This window comes from Conger conger, chromosome 3 (assembly GCF_963514075.1).
Source record: "Conger conger chromosome 3, fConCon1.1, whole genome shotgun sequence".
NCBI classification, from domain to species: domain Eukaryota; kingdom Metazoa; phylum Chordata; class Actinopteri; order Anguilliformes; family Congridae; genus Conger; species Conger conger.
The window spans coordinates 8377835-8398524 of NC_083762.1; the positions used below are offsets into that span (position 1 = coordinate 8377835).

Consider the following 20690-nt stretch of genomic DNA (forward strand, 5'->3'; position numbering starts at 1 on the left):
TCAGATCTTTAGACAAGATGCCGTATTAGGCAAAATGGAAATGAGAGTACACGGAAAACATTCCATCTTATGAAAACTGCTGAAGTTATATAATGTGTCTCGTGATTGTCTAATTTGACATTTTGTCTAAAGATCTGAAACCATTAATTGACACGCATGCAATAATGAGAGGAAATCCTGTAGCATGGCCAGGGGGAGCTGCAATAAGATCTGCACAGCCGTTGGGCCCTTGAGCAAGGCCCTGAACCCTGCATTGGCTCCAGGGGAGGATGGTCTCCTGCTTAGTCTAATCAACTGTAAGTCGCTTTGGATAAAGGCGTCAGCCAAGTGACATGTTAAAAAAAAAAAAAAAAAAAAAAAAATCCAGAGGGGTCAAATGGGCAAATACTTTTTCCACAGCATTTCATTTCAAAATGATAGTCACTTATATAAAAATGGAAAATAAATCTGCAGAGGGGTTATGAATAATTGTGTAGCCAACTGTAGTTTACTAGGTGACAATATCAAACTTGTCCTCTCTTTTCTTTCACACCTCTCCCCGTTTCTTAGGGGTGTTTTTATCATATTTCACAACCCAATAGCCTGTCTACCAAGAAGACCAAAGAGGACAACACTAAATCACAGAATAACGACCGTTCAAGTCTCTGTAGAAATCGAAATGTCTGAAAACTCCAGACAGATGTAAAATTAAATGGGAAGATTCCTTTCAGATTTAATTTATTTGTTATTCCTGGTCATTACAGCTGTAAAAACAGGCAGACTAGTCAGCTGTATCCACAAACGTTATGCAACATGTCAAGAAGAAATTACTGCAGGGCAGTAAAGTCTGCATTTACCTGGTCAAGGAAATCCAAACTGCCAACTGAAACACAGCTTGGATCCCTTTAAACCTTCACCATCACCCAAATAAATTTGAGATTTTTTTTTTGCAGCAACATCAGTGTTCCTAAAATAAGCAAAGACTTGACCTGATATTTCACTTTGAATAGTGAAATCATTTTACTTTAAACAAACAGTTTAGGTCCAAAAAGTGTCTGAATCTTTGCAAGGCTTTCCATAATGTAAGTTGCTGATCATGGGCAATGCACTTTAATACAATATTGAGGGCATCGGAAAAAAGGATTTACTACAATCCGAGTATACCATACTTGTATGACATCCAACCTAAATGACACTTATGTAATGCTTCGAGGTCAAATGTTGCAAATGCTTTGTTTTTTTCATGGCTCCCTTTGTAGTATGCATCTTAACGCCAGTATTTGATTCAGGGGGAAATCACAAAGGTAGTTTATGTACAATACAGTACACGGTGCTTAAGTTAATCTAAATACATGAGCAAAGGGTGTGAGCTACAGTAGGTTACACTGAAAGGAACTGTGGAATGACATTTAAGAGAAGTAGAGGGGTGGAGAAATCCCATAGAACAAATGCAAACTTTGAAGTCCAGTAAGTTCTTCTTAATCATGACACGCATTAAGTCTTCACTCGCTGAAAGGATTAGGAACACAGTGCAAAGTGAATGTTTCCGGGGGGGGGAGAAAAAAAAAAGACAAAACTGCCAATTTGAAATATGTATTGAACATTGGAGGAGGGGGGTGGGGTGGAGGCAGCAAGCCCAAAAGAACTAAACAGAGGAACTTTATGAAGTGCATTTATTTCCCCACAACAATGGAGTACTGCAGAGTTCCCTGCACAGGTCCTGGCATCAGTGCGAGGCCTGAGGTTTCACCAATTCATACCGGCCCACCTGCCCCTCCTGCAGGAGCTGGCCAATGAGCTGGTCCTTGTGGACCTTGCGACTGACGATGAGGAAGCGCTGCCGGCCCTGCCCGTAGGACTTGCTGCGCAGGCCGTACTTCTGGGATATCTGGTGGATCTGCTTGCGCTCGTCGTTGTTGAGCTCCGTGGAGAAGCGCAGGTCGTCCTGCCGGTCCGAGCTGGCGTAGTTGCGGATGATCTCCTCGATGTCGCGCTTGCTGAGCTGGTTCCCGGGCTTGTCCGCGTCCAGGCCCAGCCCCTCCCGGGAGAACTGCTCTTTGACCTTGATGGGCTCGGCGATGCCCTCGCCCTCCCGGCCCAGCCCGCCTCCCTTCCAGCCCATCTTGCGCAGCAGCTGGTTCCCGATGTTGTCCTCCTTAATCTCCTGCCGGGTGGCTTCCTCCCCAGAGCGGGCCAGGATCTGGTTCCGGGAGATGGCGTCGACGTTGCCCTCCTTCCTCAGATTGGACTTCACCACGGCCTGCGTCTGCCTGAGCGTGGCCAGGGCCTCCTCCGCGGCGATGTGCTTCACGGTCTTCTTGGGTCCGATGCCGGCCGCCACGTACTGGCCCTCCAGGTACACCTCGCACCTCCAGCGGTGGTCCGGCAACACCATGAACTTGTAGTCGGCGGACACCTTGTTGAACTGCGCCGTGTCGTTGATGATGCAAATGGCGTTGTCGGAGTTCTCCAGGATGACCAGCTCGCTGAGGTGCTTCTTCCTGCCGAAGGGGTGGCCGCCCCCAAAGCGGCCGGCCGAGGGCTCCGAGTGGTGGTGGTTCCCCCTGGAGAACTGCTGCTGCTGCTCGTGCTGCTTGGCTGCCTGGTTGAGGCGAAGCTTCCTCAGGGCCTCCTCCGCAGCCGCGTGCTTGGAGGTCTTTTTGTTCCCGGTCGCCTGGGCCACCAGCTCGTCCTGCAAGTACACGCTGCACTGCCAGACGCTGGTGTTGGGGACGTGGTCGAACCGGTAGTCGATCTTCATCCGATTGAAGGCGGCAGAGTTGTTGAGGATGCAGATGGCGTCGTGGGCGTTGTCCACGATGACGAACTCGGTCCAGTGCTTGCGGCGGTCGTGCTCGTACTGGCCCTTGGAGCTGGGCGGCGGCTTGTCCTCGGGGTTGCGTAGCGCCGGCAGGAAGGCCGGGGTCGGGGAGTGCATCTGGCACACCACCATGTCGTTGACGTAGGAATGCCGGTACTTGCGCTGCACGATCCGCACCTCCACGGGCTTCAAGAAGAGCTTGACAGCCTGCTCAGATGCCCGGTCCCGGGCCCCATTCTTACTGCCAGAGTACCCGGTGGACAGGTACACACACTGGCACCTAAGCTCACAGGCATAGCCATCGGAGGGCACCTTCCTGTTCTTGGGCAGGTCCGAAGGCGGGATGTCCTTCAGGTTGACGTAGATGTACTCCGGGTTGGTTTTGCAGGCCTGGATACTGCGGCTCAATATGAAGTTGTAGTTTGGCGTGTCGGGGCCGCTCATGGACGTAGGGTCTTTGAAAGTGACGGCCATGGCTGCCGCTACCCTGGCGATCAGCCTATGCTTCTCGTCCAGCGTAGCATAGGAGACGGGGGCAGACTGGGAGGAGCCAGATCCCGACTGGGAGGTTGGGCTGCTGTCCCCAGGGCTGCTGTAGACCCTGCTAAAAGCCCTGCTGGAAGAGGGCCTGTCCTGGTGCCCGAAGCCCAAGCCCTGACGGCCCGAGTCCCAGCTGCCTCCGGAGCGGCTGCCTCCCCGAAAGTCCTCAAACCTACGAGCCTGAAAAGAGGAGTCCGACTGCCGGGCGCCGTGCGCCTCGTATCGGGCCGAGTAGTCCTGCTGCGTCCTCGCCATGAAGTTCGAGGAGCACCCTCGACTCCCGAAACCCAGGCCGCTAGAGGTGCTGGCGGCCACTTCGCGGTCACGGTCCCGGTCCCTCCGGCGGGCCCACGAGTCGGACGAGTACGGCGTGGCGCTCTGGGAAAAAGAGGACGAGCCGGGGGAGGCGTACGACGACCTGCCGCCGTAAGACGACAGGCTCTCAAAGTCCCTCTGTCGCACGCTGTTCATCTCGCCCCTCCGGCGCTCCTTTTCGTTCTCCTTCTCGTCCGTGCCACTGCTGCCAGTAGTGCCACTGCTGACAAAGTGCACAGGCTCGAACCGGGGTCGAGGACCAAACTTGGACACAGGCATCTTCCTCATAGGCTCTTCCCCTGCGTTAGAGCAAGAAGTCAGAGTCACTGTGGAGTCACTGTGGGATCCAAAAAGCTCTCCTGAAACATCAGGAGTGACGTCTAACAAAGCGGGGCATTCTCGTCAAATTTTGTCATGTATGAGCATGACAATTATATAAATATATCCATTTCTGCACCTTGAAAGCTAAATTTCCACTACGAATTCTAGAATGACTCATATTCAAACACTGATTACAACGCTAGCCATATAATAGAAAATAATTCAAATGTAACCATGACAAGAGCCAGAACAGTTAAACAAGAATTAAAACTCACTGCCATCAGATGAAATCGGCCTCTTTTTTGCTTCAGAACTGGGAACCAGCTGGAAAGAGGGCATCTCGCCGACATCAATCCCTTCTGCCATGTCCAGCACCTTTCACATCAGTTGAGGGCCATACCTTCGCAGATGAAAGCAGAGGTTCATTAAGGACCAACAAAAATGTATCAATACAAATCAATTTAGTCTTAGATACCATGATGTTTCACAGTAAATGGCGGTTCCACTAACATTATACCGCATAACATGCAAAACAGCAAAATGTTATATTGAGTTAGTTACTACTTACGCAGTAAGTTACCGACAAATATAACGCCTTACCAAAGATGTGAGTTGGGGAACTACATCCTTACCAACGACGTAGCAACAAAAAAAAAAAGTACATCATGCAACTTCTCGCGTCATCAATTGCTGCGCAAGGGTACCGGTTAATTTGGATGTAACGAGAGTGGCGAAGGCCTCCTCGTTGTAGCAATACTGAGTACATTACTATACGGTCTAAAGTACACTGGAGCGGAGGCATTTTGGAAATAACGACCGAGCTACATACCTGCATGCATCCATCCCACGAAGTCAAGACGTGGCCAACAACTCAAAAGCTAACTGTTCAGGGTTACTTCGCCTGTATTATACTGGAAGAATAAATGCGAACGGTCTCTGTTGCACCCATCTGTTACAGAAAACACAGCGAAAGACCCTAGGCCGCTCGCTTTTGGCTTAATGTCTATGTGGGCCGCAAATGATTGAACAGGCTAACGTTAGCTACGCCAGCGCCATCTTACAACATGGCCACCTAATTTCCGCAAGAGGATTGTGGGAACGGCGAGGAGGAATAGGCTAATAATAAAAACTACCACATTGATTAGATTGTATGGCCGTGCTTTATAAACATGTATGGGCCAAGTTAAAGTATGCGCATTCATTAATGATTCACTGATGATAACAAACGTTAGCAATCTTAGTTTACCTTGTGCGCAATCTCTTATGAATCATATCAACAAAAGGTTAGACTAGCTAGCTAGGCTGGCTAAGGCTAGCTGGTTATTTAGCTAGCTTGCCAACCCTGATTCATAGAACTTTCTCATTCAATTAACGCTAAAATATCTAGCCATCTAAACAACCCAGTAAAGAAATTAGCTAATATATTTTTAACTGGCCACATACAACGAGCCAACTTAAATCTCAACGTTAGCTCTAGCTAGCTACACAAATCCAAAAACCTGCAGAACACACCACGTTGTGAGCAAGTGACGCAGTCGCAACGAGCTAATATTAGGCAGTGATATTTTATGGCTGAAGTTATCTCAAATCAAATGATTAACGGTAAACTCAGCTACCCATGTCAATGTTATGTTATGTTATGAATTCCATCGCGTCATGAACTCTACATTTTGCTTCCGTGTAGACGCGTCAATTCTACAACATTAACAAACCTGCTCGCAAAATGCTCTCTTTACCTGTTAGGGTGCAGCGCCGATGTCCTTGTCTGAGGATTCAAGCAGCTTAATTCAAACTGCCGGATGCCGAGACGAACATTTGCTGATATCTTCTTGGGATTTAGCTAACCATCAAGTTAGCTACCTCTTACACGACCTCCTGCCACTCTTTCTCTCAGCAGCGTGCTCTCCTCCCCCCCTCCATCCGTCTAGTCCTCATCCTTTGCGGGCATGGGGATAACTGTGCAAACGTCATCACGTATAATTCTGCCCTCTTAAATTGCTATTAGGCAGGTATGGTTTACGATTTATTATTATTTATTTTTTTAAAGCAACTTCTTCCTAACTAATGTTGCATTACTGTTGATGGATCTTAACGTTCCGGAACAGTTATCTGATTTTCCCATGCAGCAAATAGTGAATGCGTAACCGATGTAATTTACTTGTTTTCTCCTAGTGCCGTTAAATACTTCATCAAGGCCTATATTGTTTTATCACGAATTATAATAGATAGCTATCTAATGGAACCATGCAGATGGTGTGCTGTCTAGATCGCATCTGTATTCATCTGCCGACTGAGAGGTTACTGATATCATAGTCTGAATGTTGCGCGAAGTCAACTCGGAAGGAGCGCTGGATTTCACAAATTCCAAGCGCCCTCTTGTGGCCACATGTGTATATATTGAAACTGAAGCCCAAACAGGACCGGAATACGGACGCGTTCAGCAGATCCAAAAATCCATAAATGCGTCACTTTAATTTATGATTAAAAGCAGTATTCAGAATCCCCCAAAACGCTACTGGCTGAATAGTCTACCAATTAAGGCTAGAAAGAAGTAGGCCACTAGTCCACGAAGCCTACTTTATTAAAGTCTAACTAAATATTTCAACGCCATTACTTATTTATGGAATCACTGTTAGTAGTTTGTCTAATTGTATAACATTTTCCATATTTCATGCCCCATATTTGATGCAACTTACCTTGTTTTTTTATTTTATATATTGTCCAATTTTTTATTGCCTGCTGTGGCTGTCATTGTATTGTTTTCCATTTCAAGGGACATATTTGTACAATGAAAAGGGACATCTCCTTATGACGTCAAATCAATTAGCTGGATGTTCTGTGTTCAGTATTCAGTTGCATTCAATAAAGTCTTATGACTGGCTGAAATACAATATTGGATTCGGTATAGGTGACTGAAGGGACAAAGTATTCTCATCAGTGAATGATTTGTAACTTGCATTGACTGATCTATGGCTATCTTTTATCATTTGCCATCAGGAGTGTATTCACATACAGTGGGTTACAAAATTATTGGCACCCTTAATAAAAATGAAGAAAAGGGCTGCATATAATAAACTACACATACTAATATACTGTATATGTTATGTTCAAACATATGGAAAAATGATATACAGTAAATCCTCAAATTGTGTCCGGGATTCTATTTGAAGCCGGGCCTCGGATAATAGTCGGGGGCGTGGTCGATTCGGACAAATAAAGGCCGGCCCCCAAATACAAGCCGGGGTAATATTGCCTACCAGTAGGGCTATCAGTCCATGAGCACTAGAAGACATTGTTTCGATTTAACTCAATGAAATAAAGAGCTCTTATTAATATTTTATATTGTTGGTTGGTTTAATACTGTTGCCAATGAAAAGTTGGGTCTCCAACACGTTGCTCTCAAGCTGCCAGTCGCTTGCCGCCCCCTTCTAAGTAGCTTGCCAAAGGCTGAAGCAGTATACATTTAAACACAATTGTTGCCGCGAGGCATTCCAGCCTACGAATTTAATAAAAAGTAAATAAGGCAAAATAAAAAATTTACTCAATTTAGGCTACTTGGCTACGCAATAAGGTTTCCATGTATTTACAGCACAGCGCACGTTCAATGAATGAATGAAAGCGGCTGCCTTGGCCCGCAATAAACAGACGGGTGGAAATCCCGACATTCTTTCAACGACATAAAACTTAACAGTGAACCATCAAATACCCCCCAGATTTCAGTGCCCATCAGTTCCAACATTTAGCAATTGAATCAAACAGTCCAAAAGTAAATTAAATCCCAAACCAAAGCGAAAATCTTTTGATAGTCTACCGGTATGCTGCTCCAATGTCGCATGTCTCACAATAAAACGCACTTTAGGAAAAAAAGATCCTTAACTTGCTGTTATCTACGCTAATTTGTTATTGTTCATGAAGGCGTGTCTGGCAAGTTGTTATTATATTATTATATAGTTATTATTATGATTATTATTATGATTATTGATTTCTGAACTAATAAGAAATAAAGGCCTGGATCGAATACAAGCCTGCTCCAAATAAAGGCCTGTGCTTTGTGCAGCCTAAGTAAATAAAAGACCCCGGACACAATTTGAGGATTTACGGTACTTTTATTTCAATACATTTACTCTCATGTTTCAATGCAATCCATTTTTTTCTGAAAACCATGTGTGTTTACAGGTGTTATTGGCACCACTAACCATTACTGTAAATAAAATCAAAGTAAGAAATTGTTTAATTTGGTTTATTGCAAGGAACTACGGTATATTGTGTCATTCCATAATTTCTTATTTCACTCAAGTATAAAAATGAGGTAACAATTGCCATTGTCATCCATCTGCATGGGAAAAACCTTCTAAGTCAAATAATTAAGTCAAAAGAACATTGATGTCCCATCTCGGTCCCCAGATGTTTATCCCATCAAAACATGGTCTGAACTGAAGAGGGGGGATCCATAAGCACAAACTGAAGGATATCATGGTGTAATGTTCAAAAAGTCTGCCAAACTTGTTCTCTATCACAAATTATAGTAAAGGACTCATGGGTGTCATCTTTGCCAGGGATGTTTGGACAAAGTATTAAACCAGGGGTGCCAATAATTGAATTTCTTTTCTTTCTTTTTTTTGCAAAAATGTAAGACTTGGCGGCACAGATAGAGCAATGGGTAGCACTGCTGCCTCACAGCAAGGAGGCCCTGGGTTCGTATCCCAGTCGGCCGGGGCCTCTCTGTGTGGAGTTTGCATGTTCTCCCCGTGTCTGCGTGGGTTTCCTCTGGGTACTCCGGTTTCCAAAGACATGCAGGTTAGGCTGATTGGAGAGTCTAAATTGCCCGTAGGTATGAGTGTATGAGTGTGTGAGTGAATGGTGTGTGTGCCCTGTGATGGACTGGTGACCTGTTCTGCCTTTCACCCAATGTATGCTGGGATAGGCTCCAGCCCCCCTGCAACCCTGTTCAGGATAAGCGGGTTAAGACAATGGATGGAAATGTAAGACTTCAATGTAAGATTTAATTTAATCATTAATAAAGCACGCTACTTTACACATTTTTGAATGTGTCAATAACTGTATATTTTAGTTCACCGTATTTTTTGAGCATATTTATCAAGGTGGTTAATAATTCTGGAGCCCACTGTATATGAACAAATGTACCAGTACAGTCAGTAATAATGTGCACAGTGGGAAGAACTTGGAAAAGATGGACTAGACATTTGTGGCAGAACTGTATGACAAAAGAATGAATAATTTGTGTTTTTAGAAACATTATTTCAAATTTAGTGTTTTCAATGGGCCATTTATATGTGGAATAAGGGATATTCTCTAAATTTACAGAAGCTTCTATTATTCTTAAATATACACTCACTGAGCACTTTATTAGGAAAATTATTACTTTATTACACCTACTTATTTATGCTCATTTATCTAATCAGCCAATTGTGTGGCAGCAGTGCAATGCATACAATCATGTAGATACAGGTCAGGAGCTTCAGTTAATGTTCACATTAACCATCAGAATGGGAAAAGATTGAGATCTAAGTGACTTTGACCATGGAATGATCTTTTGTGGCAGACAGGGTGGTTTCAGTATCTCAGAAACTGCTGATCACCTGGGATTTTCAGTCACACTAGTCTCTAGAGTTTGCAAAGAATGGTGCAAAAAACAAAAAATCTAGCCAGCAGCAGTTCTGCAGACAGAAAAGCCTTGTTAATGAGAGATGTCAGAGGAGAATGGGCAGACTGGTCAAAGCTGACAGGAAGGTGACAGTAATGCAAATAACCACACATTACAACAGTGGTATGCAGAAGAGCATCTCTGAACACACAACGCATCATAACTCTACGTGGATAGGCTACAGCAGTAGAAGTCTAAATAATGAGTGTAATAAATACCTAAAAAAGTGCTCGCTGAGTGTATACATTTAGTGTTATTTTTGTTGGAGTGCTTTCCTCAGGTGCAAAGAAAGAAATAAGTACTGGTCCAAAAAAAAAACATTTTATTGCAAATAAATGCTGTGAAATGAATCTATTCATATGTAGTCCCAGAAAATATCACGTTACTGTACAAACTGCTTTTTACTTAAATTGAAGTGCATTTTCTTGCTTTGGACCACAACCCCTGAATGCCACAGCCACTGTACAGAAAAACTGTTTGGGTTAATCAAAAACATGTACTAAACCTGAAATATAATATCGATATCCAGAAACTGAACTGTAACTTTAATTATCGAAGTCTAAAAAGAAAGTGTTTCACTGATGTGTCGGGATATATCAGCTGAACAAATTATTACGCCACAAGGAACAATAAAGATTTAGAATATCAATTGGCTTCTTTATTTATTTTCAGCGTTTAAGAATTTTGCATTTCAAGGGAAGTTACTGATTTATGTTGTTAACGGCAAACTGTGGTGAATTGAAACAAGCATTACATGCTGCATATATGATTTAATTTTAAACATGCACTTTTTTGTTGTTTTTAACATTTTATTGAAAATGGACACCAATGGAATCATACAACAGTAAAATATCTCACATGTAAGTCTGTGGCAAGGCCATTGGCAGGGAGAGCCATGATGGGCACTGATGCTGTCTAACTTTATGACACCACAAAGTCTACATAGAAAAGGAAAAAGATTTTCCAACACTATCAATTATCATAAGACATGTCTCCACTTCATAATTAATTACACAAAATAGATCCTTATAAATCATGTATATAAATGTATTCCTATTATCTGGTATTTGGTTCATTCACAATGACCAATGCTATTACTTTGTGAAAACGATAGCGCTCATTCTGCTATTTGGCAAATGGGGCTGGACCATTTGTAAGAAGTATTACTGAACCACAAGTTACAAATGGAGTGACCTCACAAGAGTAAAGAACTCAATATAGATCAGCTGAAAGTAGCACTGAAATATTCCCAAAGAAAACGACACTGCTGGTAATAGAAATAATAACTACAATAATCAGGATAAAACAAAATACTTTGGAAGACACAAAATATGGATTAGTCAGCAGATACTTAAAGCACAATTTAGCAGAGGCACTGTTTGTGGCCTACATGGCATTTGGAAAATATATTTTGCGGCTGAAAAAGGGAAAACTATATTCTTTAATTCTTTAAACTAAAATTTTATAACCCTAAAGAATGTACCATCTAAATCCATCTATTTCCATTGGTACAAATGTATGATCAAAACAACAAATCTATAGTACTCTGTATAGATACTACCATTTTACTTTTTCCTAGTCTTTTAAAATTATCTTAATGGCAGTCTTTGGATTTGTAGCAAAATCACACAGTCAGAATATTGACCCGGTTCAAAACCACAGCCTTTCGATAAAATAAAAATTGGGGGCAAGTTATTAGCTATATTAGCAAACCTTCAGCTTAACTCCAAGAATATAGAGTAGGTAAAAACTATGTTCATAACTTTGCGAGAATACATGGCATTGAGGTCAAATTAGACAGCATTACAATATGTGCCATTATGATGATTTTGTTATGTTGTAGAGAGAAAAAAAACTAAACATGTGAAGGGGAGGTCCTTATTAGACAGAAATGCCTCTCTGGGAGCACTTCTTAGTTTGACAGAAACTAAGTTCCTCCAAAGGATCAGTGTCTACGATGTAAAGGTGTAATTATTTTTATGAATGGAGTGGTAAACCTGGGTAGGTCTTTCATTCTCCCCCAGAAATGCTCTTTGATTGGAATAATCACTGAGATCTAGAAGTCTCATGTAGCTCATCTGCGTTAAGCACACAGAACACGGTGAAGGGTCAAGCTTCTAAAGGTTCCTTCTCTGGTGACTTGCTGATCTTACCGTCTTACCTTTTTTCCAACTTAATGCTGCAAGAGCAGGCGCTCACCAAAAAGAAAAATACCATGTAAGGCCTACAAATGTCTGTGCTTGACAGGGGAAGAGGGTGTTTGAGGGAGGGGGGGGGGGGGGGGGGTTGAGATGGATATAAAAAGTAAATTCAAAAGGCTGATGAGCGTGAGGAAGGAATGAAGAGGAAACGGGTGCCTAGTTCTTGTGGAAGCTGGGGTCCCCTCTTCAGACAGGTGCCAAGACAGATTAAAAGAAGCTGGAGAGGGGGGAAGAGAAAGAGGGAGACAGAGAGAAGTGTGGGTTACCAGAAGGAACATAGCAGCCAAAGAGAGCAGCCTGTGAAAGCGTCTGTGAAAGGGCAAAGGTTAGAGGTCATAAGGCAAGTGGAAACCTTTTTCTTTTTTTGCCCTTGATTTCAGTATTTCGCATCTTGACGGGCAGCCATGTTGCATTTTAATTTAAAGTACATATACTACAGACTATGGAGGAACAGGAAAAAAACTTTGTATCATTTAGAATGAAGTATGTCGATGTAATTAATGCAGCTCTGCCAAACAAACAGGTTTAAAGGGCACTTGCTGAATTAGATGGAGAATATTTTAATATTCAAAATGAAACTGCCATTGTAGCCTTGCTGTTTAAGCTCATTATATAAAGTGGTGCAAAAAGTATTTTTAATACCCTTTTACCAGGGCAAGTTAGATCATATTTTCTTGGAAAAAGCAGAATTTTATCGATATAATATACAGTGCTCTCCATAATGTTCGGAACAAAGACCCATCACTTAATGTTTTGCCGCTGTACTCCACAATTTGAGATTTGTAATAAAAGAAAACATTTTTGTGAACAATGATACAGGTGCAATCCTGGTCCCTTAATGTAATTTGGTCTTCTATTTAGAAGAGTGTGCTTATACATGTATAAAAATGTATTATGTCACAATTGGTTTAAAAACCACTGAAAACGCAGAAATCTTTTTTTAGCTACAACATTGGCATGCCGAGATCTTCCTACACAAAAAGAAAAAAAAGTTAGATTTTTTTTTAAATTACAAATCTCACAGAGAACAGAGGCAAGTAAGTACACGATGGTTCTTTTTCCCAAACATTATGGAGGGCACTATGTATGGAGCGATGACTGTCAGAAAGGGATGGATTTCTCCCCAGTTGAAATGCGTCACAGTCAAGTGCAAAGCAACAAAACAAAAGCTTTATCGAAGAGAAGCTGCCAGTAGTGGCAATGGTCCATATTAGTTCACTTCAGAAAGGTCACACAGCAATTACGAGCCTTGATATCTGAGGGTGGGGGTGGGGGGAGGGAGAGACAAAAAACAGTTAAGCAAGAAACATGCTTTAGTCACACAATAGGCAGACAACACGGTTAGTGCCGTGGGTTAAATATCTCACACGTCCAGATAACATAATATCCTCCAGAAAAATATACATGTGGTGTAGATTTAACACTATCCCACAGGGGCAAGGTCCACAATCTCTTTCTCTCTCTCTTTCCTCGGGCAGTGGGTCACACTACCCAGAATGCCAAGGGCTTGGTCCCCTAGTAAAGCCAGGTAGAGGAGCAACTACTCAGTGCAGAGCCAGGGATTACTGCAAAGGAAAGTAAATACACACAGGGCAGTGAGCAGCGAGGTTAGAGTCAGTAGGAAGGTTACACCCCTTGCAAAACTCACAAAGCAAAACTATCTGTGTGTGTATGTGTGTGTTGGCAAAATAATCCAAAACCCCACAACCAGCAAAACCCAAGGATCCAGAAGGGATACGGAAAAGCTTAGAAGCACAAAACAGTGAAGTGTACAAAATAGCACCAACACCAACATGAAAGACAAGCGATGGGCTTCTAAGCTTCTAGAGCAGACTGTCACAGTAATGCGTAATTCAATATGCTGAGTACACCGCTCACGTTATCTTACATCTCTGTTTGATAATAAACATGACCCTTTCTGCAGGGCAGGCCAGCGGAAGCAAGGAGAGGGAGGGAGAGAGAGATACAACACCAAATTGTTACCTGTATAGAGAGAGTATTTATCCTTTAAGTAATTAATACTGACTGGGAAGTGTGTGTTTGCCACGTTTTGAGACAGAGGGGAAATTGAATGCCCAGTCTGTCCAGACAGCAAAGGCACAGGCCCGGTAAATAGCTGATGTGCTAAAATCACCACCATGACCATGACATGCTGCAGATGAGAACACTATGCACTGTCCCTCGCAAGAACAGCCCGTTTCTGTGAACCACAACTCTAAAATAACCACTCAAATAATCCAAATAGTAACTTTGGATCAGTAAAAAACAAGCTGATTTGTAAGAGAAAACTTGTGTAAATCTTGTGAATATGTACATATCATGTTTGTGAAAACACAATGATTTTGGCCACAGTTAAATGGTTGGTGTATAATGCCGTTTATTTTCCTTTAAGTAGGTAAGTATTTTTTTGTGAACACTGATACAGATGCAATCCTGGTCCCTTCATATCATTTGGTCTTCTATTTAGACAAGTGTGCTTATATGTGTATAAAAAAAGTATTAAGTCACAATTGGTTTAAAAACCACTGAAAACATACAGAATTTTTTTTTTTTTTAACTAAACCGTTGCAATGCTTCCCTATCGAACACAATAAAAAAAAACAACAACAATGAGGTATGGCTGAAGATGGCGGGTGAGCATTAATACTGTTTCTGCACATGCAGAGTCCAAACAAAACCGAACACTTGCCAGTTCAAGTTATTTGTACTCACATTCCTGAAGGTATTCTATTCCAATTCATGTAAATGTACTACATTATATTCTAAAATAAAAAAAAGAATAAATTACGATGTAACATGGTAATATTACCAACACATGGAACAGGATTGCCGATTCACATTATAATATTGTAAACTGTGATCAATCTGTGCCTCTGAAGAGGAGTAAATGGCACCTTCAGAAAGGGTAGAATAACACTGGTCTGATGGCCTGAACAGCAGGTTAGCTGCATCATGCTTTCATGGTTTCCATGAGCATAGTTCGCACACAGCACCCCAGGCCATGTCAGACCACATTCAATGTTCGCTTTAGTTCAGCCTTCCTCCGCACAACAGTACTCACGCGTGTTAATGTTAACAGCACAGTCTTTACGTCGTGCAGAAACAAGACAGATAAGACAAAAAAACAATAAGGAGTTCATTAAAACAAAAACCTAAGACTGGGTGGAAAAAAAAAAAAGTACAAAATGGGAGTCTTTTAGGGGGGAGGGGGGCGCAGAATGTGTTTTTAAGTTAACAGTTCCAGTCACAGTTCTGCTTGGCTTCTTCCACAGAGTATGGGTATGTTTGGGTTGTGTAATGGGAGAGGGGGGGATGCAGAGAACAGCAGTGGCTCAGGAGGAGAGGGGTGAACACTCATTCACAGCTGGCAGAGGGAGCACTGCCTACAGGAAGCCTGAACTGGAAACGAAAGAAAGGGACCATTAATGTTTCCTATGGGTTACCATACCAACGCTCACAAATGTATAATACTGAATAGTCATAAATTATTAATGACACAAAAAAGGTTCATCGTTAGTGTTAGTAATAAGTTATCATGCAGACAGTTTCTGAATTGTGCTTTTGAGAAAGGGTGGAATTGAGAAAGTTTCCTCTAACAGTTCAATAACTTTGGTGCTTTTACTTTCATCTGTGTACTTTCTATTTGTCATTTGGATAGGAGACCAACCCCATTCAGTTCTCCCGAGGGAAACCCCTTTTATTTTGTCATTATTAGTTGTGCTGTATTATATCTTACACTTTTAAAGTTCGAACAAAGAAGTTTCACAAAGTAGGAAACCCTCCAAACCACTAGACAGAAAGTTGAGCTCCAATTGACATTCAAAAAGATGAATGAAACTGTTCTTTCTTTGACAGTCCACCCTGAAGGATTAAAGGGGGAAAGCAGTGTGATAACGCAGTTGCTTCTGCTTTGTTTCAGGACGTTCTCCCACTCGACGGTTTCCTGAAAACACAGTCTCTCAGGGCCTGCGCTCCATCAGCGCCAAACGGACAGCTAGTGGCCCCACGTTTACGAGGAGCCCACGCCAGCCCACACGGCCGATGCTGTACTCCCTCTGAGAACAATCCTCACCCTCACCCCGTGGATCTCACCACTTTGTTGGGCACAGGAGGAGGGATATTGAATTACATTTATTTTTTATTACATATTAATTTTATTTTTAAATCGTAATAATTGTATGTATATTACCTTGACTTTATTTCTAAATCGTAATAATAATTGTATGTATATTACCTTGACTTTATTTCTCAATCGTAATAATAATTGGATGTATATTCCCTTGACTTTTTTTTAAAGCACTGAAAAGCACTCCGAATAATATTTACATACAAAATGTGCTATATGAACTTGTCTAGCCCTACTGGATGCGCAAGCAAACAGAATATGGTTTAAAAAGGGTCTTTTGTGTGAAGACACTTGGTGGGCAGAGGGATGTCACAATGGCAGGCTGTTGCAGCTCCAGAGAGAGGGTAATATACTCAGTGCCAGGCACTGGGACTGCGGCCGCACTGCCGTGATTTACTGCAGCGTGGAGAGTGGGCCTCCCCCACAGGCATGCCGGTCTACTGCGGTTTCACTGCCCAAACGCACAGGCACCAGGAGGTCACCCAGTCACGGCCATGCCTCCAAACATGTTCATTTCAAACCCCTGGATTTTTTTCAGAATGTTTCAAATTGTTCTCACATTCAGGCCACACTCCGAGGCGATTATTTTTAATCACTTGAAAACACAATTATATACTAACCTTAAATTAAAAATGAAATGAATACATGGGAGTTTGGGATGTTATGCTCATTAAAATCTGGGTTTTTATCAGTTTGCATTATGGGTTTTTAATCTTTGTTTTATCTGTTGTTTGGCCACCCGTTCTCTGCATTGACATAGGGACAGCGTTAGTGTAGGAGCCTTACCAGGCCAAGGAGTCTCATGCAGTATGCAGTATGCAGCATGCAGGGGAGGGTTAACTGGAAGAGAGTACACACACGCAACACAACGCACGTCACACCAGCAGCGTGCAACATGGAGTCACCTTCCTACCGTCACATGCTAAGGCCTCTGGGTTACTGGGAAAGCACTGCAGTTTGCTAAATACACTGACTAAATGCTTACTTATACGGTAGAAATGCAGGTGCAGTGAATTAAATATGTACTGCATTTACAAGTAGTACTAAAGTACTAAAGTAGTACAAGTAGTAAAAAAAAGAAACAGCTGGTAGCTGGTTGACTAGTTAGACCAGCTCTATACTCAACATGGTTTGACCAGCTCAAGCTATGTTTCGAAACAGCTGGGCGAAGAGGTATGTTTGGACACCTGAGTACATTTTGAGAACTAAACAATGCTAAATCAGGAACCCATTGGCACACGCTTATTTGGGAAGATGTAAACAGGGTTTTGTGTGGAAGACAAAATGAGAATTGTGTGTTGGAGAAAAGAAAAGAAAGAAAAAAAAGAAAAAAAGGCAGGCTCCGGTTATCAGCTCTGAAGCTTAGGTGGTATAGACAGAAGGGAATTAATAAAAAAAAAATTTAAAAAGTGAACCTTCTCAGTGCAAGTGTCTTCATCCTTTCTAATGCCTTGGTGATGTGGTAAAATCAGCTTGAATACACAACCAGGAGTGGTTACCAACAGAGTGCGAAACAACATGGCAATGTAAACACAGCTCCCCTCCCTGGCAACCGAGACCCCCCACCCCCCGGACCCCCACCACACTGAATCTTAAGTGCCCCGACACAGAGCGCTCCTGGGGGAGACGTGGCTACCCTGTAGCAGTGCCGCTTCAGGCCTGGGTCAATGCACTGGGCTTCTACCAGACTACATGCTAAATGGGAGTGGCCTTGAAAAAGGACAGCTACTGTGCCCAAGTCCTCAGAAACCCTCGTCCTCTAACTGTCCTTCCCCAACAACGCGCTGGCAGCAAAAGCCTAATGTTAAAAACCTATCAAGCATACGATAATGCTAAAAGACACACAGAAAGTAAAGGGTCTCACCACTTCACTTAAGATCGGTTGACGCTAAAGCGTGAAGACCAAAACAAACATGAATAAGCTCAATACTTCCTGTATCAAAGGACGAGCTATGGAATTATCATTCGTAGCTCAGCCACTAGAAAAAGAAACCTACACTTAATAGTCCTGTGATGATAGTCACTCCATTCCTCACTTTTACTGTGACATATCGACCCCATTAGTGTCAGCCTCCATTACTGCATATCAATTTTGAACAAAAATAAATAAATACAAGCAAAGAGGGACGACAACAACAACAGTGCTTTCTGGTGCGAGTGGAGCAAAATGAACTGTGCTCAAAATACCTTCGACACATGAACAACAGCTAAAGGAAATGATACACAAGTGAGCAACATTGTGTGCTGAGAAAATCGGAAGATGCTGCTGCTGCTAAAAATGCGTTTCTACATGCTGTGTAAAAGGGGTCCACATTCAAGACAAAAGATCATCACATTCTCTCACGGATGTACAATAACATCCTGTTCCAATCCAGGGACCTCATATTATGGCCAGTTGTAGCAAAAGAATATAATATTAAAACAGACTTTCCTTCCTATTTTAACTTAAATCAATTTAAATGGCCTAAACATTCAACATATTTAACCCTTTGTTGGTTGACTTCTTCACACAGTTGTCCTTGTGCCTAGGCAAGCCGCAGGGGAAAGTGATCATACCAGTACTCAAAAGGTATGGTCATTCTCTCTGGCCCAGTGTGCCTCAGGCAGTGTGTTCTCAGGCCCTATGCATTTCTGTGAGCTGGGCTGAATTAGTGTGGAGAGCAATACTTACTTTTTCCTCTCCTTTTCCCTCTTAAGTGTGGTGGAGCCCCCTGCCTGCTGGGCCTGGGACTGCAGCAGCTCTGCGGCAGTCTTCCTCTGCTTGAAGGCGTTGAGCTCGTCGTCGAGGCCCTTTCTTTTGTCCTCCAGCTTCTTCTTCTCGTCCTGGTGCAGCTTCTTCAGACGGTCAAACTTCTCGTGCAGCTGTGAGCACACCAGCCAGCGACGGGGGGGGGGGGGATGAGATAAGGACACAACAGCCAAGACTCGGGTCAGCTGCGCTCAACACGAAGAGCTTCCAAGGGCTCGGCGGAGCTATAGCTGTCGCATGTACGCATGCGTACATTCTCACACACACAGATAGACACAGACGCAGGGACGCACGCACACGCACGCACGCACGCACGCACGCACGCACGCACGCACGCACGCACACGCACACGCACGCACACACGCACGCACACACACACACATACACACATACACATGCATACACACACACGCACCTCTTTCTCAGCCTCTTTCAGCTCCCCTTCCTTCTCCTTGACTCTCTGAACAAACATCTGCCTCATCTCCTCCTCCTTCTTCTGAAGCTCCCCCATGAATTCATTCCTCTTGGCCTCATACGTCTCCTGCAGGCTATGGGGGAAAGAGGCACAGAGGCGGGTCAGGATGGATGTGGATCAGCAAGCACGGTGGGACTTGCTGAAATCTTTCATTTTCAGGCACCAAATGTGAGCGTGTGCTTTGGGGAGCTCTGTGGTTTTAAACAGAGTCTCTGGGGTGTGCTGGGGTGGACTGAGTGCCGGGGAGGCGGTTTGGGTTTGTGTGGGGGGAGGTTTGGTTGATTGTAGGGTGGGGAGCGGTATTTTTGGTGTGTTGAAATGTGTGAAAATGAATCAGGAGTAATTTCACCCAAAGCGATCTTGGCCTCCTCCACCAGCGGTGGAAAGTCCAGGGGTCAGAAAGTAAAAGTCCTGCCATGTGCTGCTTCCACCCATGAACTCAGCCAGCTGATTTCACTATGGAGTTCTACCTCCCGGCTGAAGACTTAGCAAACCCCGGTGACTGGAACAAAATACTGGGGAGGACTTTCATTTTCTGAACCTGGATGGTTCCACCTCTGGCCCTCACCTGAAGGGCTTGCTGTCAGGGTCGGTGTCTTTGAAGCCCATCTCCTCCAGCTTGCAGCGGCGGTACAGCTCGTAGTGACGGGTGTGCGTCTGCTCCCGCAGGTCCTCCATGTTCACCCGGATCAGCATCTCCCTCAGCTTCACAAAGTCACAGTGGCTCTCGTTCTCCACTGCAAACGCACACATCGATCACATCCATCAGCCGCTCGGATACACAGTGGCTCTCATTCTCCACTGCAAACGCACACATCGATCACATCTATCAACCTGCAAACACACACATCTATCAGCCCCTCAGATTCAGTGGCTCTCGTTCTCTGCTGCAAAGACAAACATCGATCACATCAATCAGCTTCTCAGATCCACAGTGGCTCTTGTTCGCCACTGCAAACGCAAACATCGATCACATCTATCAACCTGCAAACGCACACATCGATCACATCCATCAAACTCTCAGATCCACTGTGGCTCTCGTTCTTCACTGCAAAAGGACACATCGATCACATCTATCAGCCTCTCAGATCTACAGTGGCTCTCGTTCTCCACTGCAATGCAAACATCAATCATATCTATCAACCTCACAAACAGTGGCTTTCTCGGCTGTGAACAACAGACTGGATGCCATGATAAAATAGGTAAGTGCTGCCTTTGTCTTGTACATCCCAATTTACCATCTTATTTTATAGACCTAATGTTGAATGTTGAATAATAAAAGTTTTCCTGTAAATGCTCAGGTTCTTGTGCAAATTAAATTCCATTACGGACAATAAAGATTTCATGCATTCATCAACCAGCGTCACAATATCACAGTGACTCTGGTTCTCCACAAGCTAACAGAAATCCTGTAACTTTGCCAAAACATGCAATTTAGTTCCCCCCCCCCTCTTATGTCCAAAATTATCCCATTGGGAGGGACAGCAGCTGGCTACAT

At 43.4% G+C, this 20690-nt stretch overlaps 2 protein-coding genes across 6 annotated transcripts in view; both read right to left on the reverse strand.

The window, feature by feature from the left end:
- Positions 1–465: 465 nt before the first annotated feature.
- nkrf (NFKB repressing factor) lies at positions 466–6074 on the reverse strand. 2 transcript variants are annotated; one of them, XM_061236487.1, is made up of 3 exons: positions 5713–6074; positions 4252–4376; positions 466–3954 (listed from the first exon to the last, which is right to left on the reverse strand). In XM_061236487.1, the coding sequence occupies exons 2-3, from the start codon at positions 4340–4342 to the stop codon at positions 1706–1708; spliced, it is 2340 nt and encodes a 779-aa protein (XP_061092471.1). In that variant the 5' UTR covers positions 4343–4376; positions 5713–6074; the 3' UTR covers positions 466–1705. The 2 variants fall into 2 exon arrangements, with proteins under 2 accessions (XP_061092471.1, XP_061092472.1); XM_061236488.1 differs by lacking the exon at positions 5713–6074 and adding an exon at positions 4806–5304.
- Positions 6075–10277: 4203 nt separating this feature from the next.
- The window catches only part of septin6 (septin 6), a 24078-nt gene continuing 13665 nt past the window's right edge, over positions 10278–20690 (reverse strand). Inside the window, exons 7-11 of one of the 4 annotated variants that reach the window (XR_009708236.1) lie at positions 19761–19929; positions 19133–19265; positions 18640–18830; positions 16755–16808; positions 14203–15241 (exon numbers count right to left, since the gene is read on the reverse strand). Coding sequence is in view for 2 of the 4 variants with exons in the window: in XM_061233825.1 (XP_061089809.1) it covers positions 13383–13407; positions 18640–18830; positions 19133–19265; positions 19761–19929 (518 nt within the window). In the remaining 2 variants the exon portion in view is untranslated. The other 3 variants (XR_009708237.1, XM_061233826.1, XM_061233825.1) reach the window with 3 other exon arrangements.